General features: G+C 41.3%; 1 protein-coding gene across 2 annotated transcripts; it reads left to right on the forward strand.

Moving 5' to 3' along the window:
• The first annotated feature begins 1822 nt into the window (after positions 1 to 1822).
• npas4a (neuronal PAS domain protein 4a) lies at positions 1823 to 7812 on the forward strand. Of its 2 annotated transcripts, XM_039769135.1 has the most exons (8): positions 1823 to 2177; positions 2575 to 2729; positions 2930 to 3032; positions 3187 to 3436; positions 3639 to 3748; positions 3931 to 4066; positions 4203 to 5758; positions 6074 to 7810. In XM_039769135.1, the coding sequence occupies exons 1-8, from the start codon at positions 2003 to 2005 to the stop codon at positions 6100 to 6102; spliced, it is 2514 nt and encodes an 837-aa protein (XP_039625069.1). In that variant the 5' UTR covers positions 1823 to 2002; the 3' UTR covers positions 6103 to 7810. The 2 variants fall into 2 exon arrangements, with proteins under 2 accessions (XP_039625069.1, XP_039625068.1); XM_039769134.1 differs by having other exon boundaries at positions 4203 to 7812.
• The last annotated feature ends 878 nt before the right edge of the window (positions 7813 to 8690 follow it).

Here is an 8690-nt window from a genome sequence, read left to right on the forward strand (position 1 = left end):
TGTGCATTCATCACATAAATCTTAGATACACTGCTTCAGGTGATATAGGACAGACAGTCTAAATCATGAACGAACAGTAGTCGTTGAACTAAAAGCATCAGTTGTCTTATGCGAGATGCCCGCTCTTCCTACAGTTCCACCAATCCCCAGTGTGACGAAAAAATTCGTGCTGCCCATCATCATCATCGGCACGACGAAGTAAAAACGTGGTTTGAGTGGCCGGGTTGGGGGGTTAAGGTCATCTTGTGCGGGAATAACTACAGTGAAGAATCCGCAGGAAAGATTCCGCATTTATCTTCTTCAGACTGCTTGCACGTTGCAGTGGGGCTGAAGACGTCGCTCCCCGTTAAATACTGCAGCTAAATGACAAGACCTTCTCGTCTGTCAGCTGGCTCACTCTCGTGTTTTTTTTTTCATAATCCGCGTTGTAATGCCATGCTTGATAAATGAAATTATTAATTTACTTGGATATCTAACAGAAAGACAAACCTTATCTCCGCGCAGCATTCAAGCTTAGTAAAGCGGTTGACATGTCGGGTTGCGCAACTTGGATTTCGGGTAGGTGTCAGAAGACTGAAACGTGCATTTGATTTTTTTATTCCTTAAGGAGCATTTGTCCGCTTTTTAAAAGATGTTAAAGCTGTTTTAAACCAAAAGGATTCGCCCTTTCCTCGGGCAATGTGTATCCATGCACACTACTAGATTCACCTCAACAGTCTTCTCACAGAAGACTTCCCTTACTTTTATTTCGACTGAGGGTGTTTAAGAGTTAAAAACGCAAGCTCCAAGTTACGTTTCACAGAAATCTTTTTTCCCTTATAAGGTAAAAGTCGTTATGCAACCATTGCAACGTAATTAAAGATTTTTTTTCCTTGAAAAAAGGTAGTCTGGTCTATTGCTATAATCACCATCATTCTCAACTGAGTTCATTGTACATGTCGGCTCAGTTATAACACTGGAAGCGCATTTATTAGCACATTTTTTAGCTACTAAAATAACGGCAACACTACCCCAGTGATGTCTTTTCAGCAAACGATTCAGCCATTCATTTTTACTCGAGACTGTTCAAATCCATGCAAGCACGAAAATTTACATTGTCCTCTTTTAGATTAAGGATTCGTTCCCCTACCATTATAACATCAAAAGACTCTTACCTGTTTATCGCCCATATGCGATAATATACGGTGGGGAATGGAAAAAGAGAGAATATTTATGCAGCAATATATTTATTGGTAGTAAATAACAAGGATATTAATGCATTGTACACATAATGCACATACAAAGCCTATATAAACACACCTTACATTGTAGGCTTATCCCATTTGTCTCATTATCGTAACATTGTTGACTAATAACATGCCACTCTCCTGGAATAAATCGACAAAGTGAGTGTCGGTGTGTGTGCCTGTTCAAGAACACAACTTTCGATAGGGACTGCTTGTCATCTCAATTGCATTAAAACGCTCTCAGCCAACCTGGTTATCAGGACCGTGATTCCAACAGACTAACTCCACCTCCCTCTCTGTTTTTGCCCTAATCGGGTGCTCTGTGTCGCTAAGCGATTCTTCTTCGTTTTTTTTTCAACCGCGTCATCTACACAAGTGGGGTGACGTCTGTTTTTTGTCACAAGGGGAAGAAGGGAGGGGGGGTGATAACTCCTTCATATCCTCACACTTCTTCCATTGATGCGAATGCACAAACCCCACTCCTCCCCCCCTCCCCCAACCCACCTTGTTACGTTGGCAATGCCACAGGGCCCCCACTCACCCAGTCAGCCTATAAAAGAAGGCAGCAACGAGAGTAGATCAGCCAGATCCACCAGCCAAGGCTTCTGGAGGCATCGAAGCACTAAAGCAGCATACTGGAGCAGCACGGGCAGACTGGAGAAGCTGGGATCAAGCGCGACAAGCAGACTGACAGCCACCCATCTTCCGCGCTTCGGCTTGCTGCAACCGCGCTTCAAGAACCGGAGAGGCAAGCCACTTCTGATCACATCGGCAAGATGTATCGGTCCACCAAGGGAGCCTCCAAGGCAAGGAGAGATCAGATTAACGCCGAAATCAGGAATTTAAAAGATCTGCTACCAATTTCTGAAGCGGATAAGGCTCGGCTGTCCTACCTGCACATCATGTCTTTGGCTTGCATGTACACTAGAAAATCGGTGTTCTTTTCTCAAGGTAAATAGCAAGTTGACCAGTGATTTCGGTTACTGTAGTAAGTTTGATAATATTACTTTAAAATGCGCTCGTCAAACGGGTACTGTAGCTGTAGGTGTTTCGGTGTTGCATGAAAAAAGAAAACAACTTTACTTGCAAACATGCCGAATCCAACAGGTTGCCAGTATACACACTTTGCGTTTGCCATAATTCAATCTGATTATATTTGTTAATGTTATTTGAATAAGAAAAAAGTCTTAACGAAAAAAACCGCGCCTTTTAAATGAAGAGCGCTGTCCTCGGTGCTGAAAGTAGAGCGTGTGTGCTGGTTTACTGCTGCTGAACGTCTCCTCTTATTGAGTTTATGTAAAAGTAAAGCGGCATTAATCATTCAAGTTTTAATTGTGATTTTACACAGGTTCTGAACTCATGGAAGAAAGCGGAAGGTTTCTTTCTTTTCACGAATTGGCGGAGTTCGTTCAGACGCTTCCTGGGTTTCTATTAGTAATCACAAGCGAGGGAAAATTGCTGTACCTCTCCGAAAACGTCGCAGACCACCTCGGACATTCAATGGTAGGTTGTCAACAAGAAAGAAAAGTATGTGTATAAGTAAATGCCCTGATCTTTTAAAAAATTACACTGAGCATCTTGTTCAGAGCTTAAGATGATCGATTAATATACTCTAGTACTAAAACTCTATGACACTACGTTTTGCTCTTATTTTTTTTTTTTAACCTTTTTCTCTCTCTCTCTCTCTGTTTTCTCTTTTATAGGTAGACCTAGTTGCACAAGGCGACAGCGTATACGATATAATCGATCCATCAGACCACTTTGTGATGAGAAGTAACCTGGCTGCGCCTCCTTCTGACGAAACAGGTACGCTTTCAACACGCAGCATCTGGCTATTAATTACAAAATCCTGCATGCCCTCACGTTCCGTTTTACATTCTGTAATATTAATTAATTTCTGATTAATAAAGAGGCAGTAAAAATCATTGCATTAATGTACTTGCTCTTTTGTGATCTGCAGAGCGGCTATTCAGATGTCGTTTCAATACGTCAAAGTCAGTGAGAAGGCAGAGTGCGGGCAACAAGCTAGTTCTGGTTCGAGGGCGTTTCTTGCAGCCCCCCGCCGGCTCGTATTGGTCAAGCAACCCGGTGTTCATAGCGTTTGGAACCCCACTTGAGCCCCGGCCCAGACACCCCGAAGATGGATTCTTCTTTGCCTTCTTTGAAAGCCAACACTCTAAGGACATGTCTATCATGGATGTTTCTGACAAGTAAGTATTCTTGTGAATAAATTTATATATTTAATTTAATATATTTAGCTAATGGGGAATAATGTTTCCACTGTGTAAATACATTTAATTAACAGATTGATAATGATAATGACACTTTCTGCTATACTAACAATGACATTGTGATATTTTATTTTTACTAAGTGCTAAGCATTAATCCACTTCATTTTTTTTTCCAATGTAGCATCTCAATGTACCTTGGATATGATAAGTCTGACATCCTTTGCAAGTCTTGGTACAGCCTCGTCCATCCTCAAGACCTCTCTCATGCCTCTGCTCTGCATTATCGATTAAGTAAGTACACTTTTAATGTTAGGAGCTATTTAGAACTATAAGGTTGATTTATAAATACTACAAATATAAGCTTAGGTTACTCTCATTAAAATTCTGAATTCAAAGAATACTATTCAGGTGGAAACAATCTATATAAAAGCAAGACAAAGCGCTAAAGATTTCGTGCATGTTTTCTTTTCCAGTAAATGAAAGCAACGATGGAAAAGTGGAAATGGTGGTCCGCCTACAAGCCAAAGACACCTCATGGGTTTGGGTCTACATTGTGCTACAAACAGAGAGCACAGAAAATCCCATCACTTGCTTCAACTATATCATAAGGTATGACTTAGATCTGATCTAGATTTTTTTTTATTCTTCAGTCAAGTATTTCATTTTTACATGCATTGTTTACTATTTTACGGACAGCTGGATTATAGAGTCTTACACTCCTTGCTTTTTTTTTCTTGCTTTACAGTGAGTCTGAAGCTTGTAGTCTGAGGCAGCAGCTTGCTTCCGAGGAGAGTCAGCTAGCATTTGTCCTCAGAGCAACAGCTTCATACCAAGAGAGCCTACTTATGTCTCCTGGTCAATTGTCCAGCCCAGATCAAGTGTTTACTCCTTTGTCCAGCACACCAACCAGTGGGGGAGGACTCTCTGTGCAATCTTTTGACTTCAGTACTGTCTGTAATGTAGAGTGTGTCCAAGAGTTTACAGAAGAAGCTGGCAGCAGCATTGGTGTTGGGACTGCCTCTTTGGGGCAAGAAGAATCAATGCAACTTGGTGGGAACAGGCCTAGTATCTCCTCAGTTGAGGAGGAGCCCAGTCCCACCACATCAAGCCACCATCTGCAGCTACAGCAGCAGCAGCAAAGCAAAGCCCTCGGCTTTTATACTCAAAATCTCATGTTCCTTCCCAGTAACACACCCACAAGCAGTTCCATTTCTTCTTCCTCCAGCTATGACCAGACCTCCTTCCGTGCTGAAAGTCACCAGGGACAAGCTAAAGAGTCTGTATGTACTCCACCCTACACTCCTCAGCAAGGTGGTTGCAGCTTTGTTTTTGGGACTCCAGACCCAGCCTTCCCTCCAGCTACTACAGCAAACTCATCAGAGACTGCAACAACCACGACAACCACCAGCACAACTGAAATGTATTATTCGCTTGAGAGCTGCAGTGCCATCTATGAAAAGCTGCCTCCTACTCCAGACAGCCCGAATGATGGAGACTGCATTGTAATGACTGTCCCTGAAGTTAGAGGTCCCTTATATATAGATGTGCCAATGGTACCTGAGGGCCTCCTGACTCCAGAAGCCTCCCCCATCAAGCAACCCTTCTCCACCTTTTTTGGGTACTCAGAAAAGGAGAGGAGTGAAATCAACATCCTCGCTGAACAAATCAGCACACTAGCCGAAGGCTTCAGCTCCTACACTAATGTTAAAGGTGGCAATGGAATCAGTTACTCTGAGGTGTCCTATGCCAAGCACAACCAAGTCACACGTAGCTCATCTCTCCCCGCTGGCATGCCAGCCATTCCGCTTCCTTCTGATGCCAACCTCTCTACAGACTTTTATCCTCTCAAGCAATGGAAGAGTATAGACTTTTCCCTTCTCGCTGAAGATGCGTCCTTCTTTGAAGAAAACATCTTCGAGACCATTTTAAAAGACTTGTCCTCTTCATCTATTTCCAGCAGTACACCCCTGGACTCTGCTAAGTCAGAGAGCCAGTTGGTGGTGAGGTGCTCGCCTCCCCATTTGGGGGGAGGCATTGATAGCACCAGTAGTCCACTGAGCCTGGACACAGCAGATCCTTGCGTCGAAACGGCGCACAGTAGTAGTGTGGCGGTGACAGCATCGGCAGCAATGCCACTCTCACCACCATCTACAGACCTGTCTCCAGAAGAACAGTCCTTCCTGGAAGAACTAGCCTCGTATGAAACAGTCTTTGAGACACGTGCCTCAAGGTCCCCCTGTGATGGGTTCAACGATGAGTTGTATCAACTCCGGAATCACATGGAAGACAGCTTCCATCATGGTGAGCCTCCATTCATTTGGGCATCTTTTGCTTGTCTTTTAGTCACCATTCGCAAGCATGCATGTACAGAGAAGTTCAGAAGTAACTCTGCTTAACTTTAGGCTAACTTTCCACTGCCTGATCATCGTTATTCATTTTCCTTCAAGTCATTTCATAAGCATGAAAGACATATTTAGATTAATAGTCATAAATAGAAAAAGTGAAACATTAAGTGCTGTCGCAGGCACAGGTTGCACTAACTGCATGGCTACTGAATTGTTACATTTAAAAAATCTAACCTGCGCTTGTTTTTCTTTTCTTTTTTTTTTCTTGCAGATGGGAGTGGAAGTGATGCTTCGTTTTAAAATAAGTCTGTGACTTACTTCATTAAGTATGGCATATTGTCATATTTTGTGGAGCTTCTTTTGCCAAATGTGAAGATTCAACATGAGGAAAAAAAATATCCACTGATTTTTAACTCTAAACAGCTAAAGTAACTAAGGTTGTCCTTCTCTTTTTAATTATGGTGCATATTATAGTGTGGAGATATTTTGTAGTAACACTAATGACAGCATCAGCTTAAACATCTTCCTTTGTATAAATATAAAAGAGCATATACACAGGGATTTTAAGCAATGTACTGAAAGTATTGAAACAGCATAGCGACAACTGTAGCTATTTGGAAAGCGAAAGAGGACATTGTAAGAGAACTTACATATGTAATTGTATTCACTCGTAGTGAGTATTCAGTATGTAACTTATCAAGATTTTTTTGTTCTTTTTTTAACTAAAGGTTTATTAATATTAAACAAACCTGTTGTATAGCTGACAAAGCTAAAATATAGATGATTCAGCTTTTATAGCTGCCTCCCACCTGTTCTCTGACAAGCTTGCAATTCTTCCTGTGAATGTGTAAATGCAGGATTTTGCTTAAACGTTGTATTACATGGAGAAGCACAGCATCCCTGGCATCCTAATCCAGCTGCAAACTGAACAAACTACCAAGACAGGCAGCCTCAGGTTTTGCCAACCCCTACCACACTCACCAGAGTTATCGCATCTTCTATATGGGTCTTAGTTAAAAGACTTTCCAGAAAATGCTTTATGTGCTCTGAATAAAAAAAAAAACAAACGATTTAGCCAAGTATTTCCCAAATCCAGTCTACAGTTTCCAAAATCACCTAGTGCCACCCACTGACAAAATGCTGCAATTGCAGCACAAATCCTATTTCAACCAGTTCTTATGAAACTGATGCCCGCTCTTTGGTAGTAGGGGTAGCAGGGTCTGGGCTGGCCAGGGGCTGCACTGCTTCTTCTTCTTGTTACAGGTGTTAACAAGCTAAAGCAAGACAGAAAAGGTGGAATACACTTGAAGTGCATTTTGGACTTCCACAAGCTTAGTGAAGACAAGTCTACATTGTCCCACAGCTTGGAAGGACCTAAAAAGGGTTGATTGGCCAAAAAAGCTGCCAGTCAGCAGCAGTTCATGACTTAAAAATTGAAGTCTAAAGTATAAGCATCTCATTTTCCAGAGAAGCAAATCTACTATTTTTTGTTATCATGATTTTCTTATTGTTTTTAAGTTTTGGTGTCCATGCTAGGCTGTACTTACAGTTGGCAAAGGGTGACGAGATTCCCATCCTTATTCCCATGGGTTATTAAAGTGGTGGGTCAAGGTGTATGAGAACTCTTGTTCTGGTACTGTACAATATTCTGTCAGAAAAAAATCATAATTAATGACACGTGTCGAATGTGTATATTCCAACGTGTCGTCGTGCTAACGTAGAGTTGTCTACGATCAAGTATAAGGATTGAATCCTGTATAATCTCTAGCTATTTTACATGCTAAATTAAAGAAAAAAGGTATATGTATATACATAGTTATACATATGTATATACTGTATAGTCATTCACGGAATGTGAAATGTGTACAAATTGTATATTTATATATACATATATATATAGAGACTGTATAAAAAGACTTTTTTATATTACATATTTATTAAAATGGACATTGCGTAACAGTGTTCTTGTGTTCTTGGTACATAATAAGTGTATTTGATTGTAAAACAAATGCATTTATATTAAAGTGCACTTAAAATTCACTTGTGTACAAAATATAGATTTTTTTTTCCCTCTCATTGCATATGTTTTATTCCACTGTTCTACAAGAAGCTTCAACCAGTCACATGGGGTTGTAGCCTAACCTGGCAGCTCTGGGCATCAGTCCATCTCAAGGCAAACTCCTCCACATGGAGTCACTTTAGAGTTATCAGTTAGCCTAATAAACATGTCTTTGAGCAATAAAAGCTCATGAGACCCTGCAAAGAACGTGCAAACTCCACAGACATGGCAGGTAAGCCAGCATGCAAACCCTGATTCTACTAAACACGGCATAACAAGCTTTTACAAACCGTGGTGGAAAACTGGAGAAAACCCCACATGACCACTGGAACAACACGACCTGGGAACAGAATGAAGATTCAGATTTGGGGCTCTGCTAACCACTGCACCGCTGCACATTCACACATCCCATCACTGCCATGACCTCGCGGCACCTCTGCAAAACCTGCATTATGATGAATTAACTTTCAGAAAGACAAATGAGAAGTATTTCTACTGACATTTCTACCAGTCAGACTTTAAATATGAAACATGGAATTGGCATCTGGCAGTAATTTGGCATAAAAGGAGCTACAACATGTTATCATGTATGATACAATACTGGAGTTGAGGACCTCAAAGAATAGCAATCTCCTTTGTGCATCTCTTATGGTATTTTCTCTCTCTCTATTCTAACATGGTTGCTTCACAGCAGGGGCAACTGGTGAAATACATTTAGGTGGGAGTTCAGGTTTTGGGGGCACAAACTGAAGCAGCACTTATCTATTATATAGTGCCTTTCACCTCTATCTCTCTATCTTTCTCTCTGGTCATTCCCCATGCTCTCGTG

Source organism: Polypterus senegalus, chromosome 11, assembly GCF_016835505.1.
Source record: "Polypterus senegalus isolate Bchr_013 chromosome 11, ASM1683550v1, whole genome shotgun sequence".
Taxonomy (NCBI): domain Eukaryota; kingdom Metazoa; phylum Chordata; class Cladistia; order Polypteriformes; family Polypteridae; genus Polypterus; species Polypterus senegalus.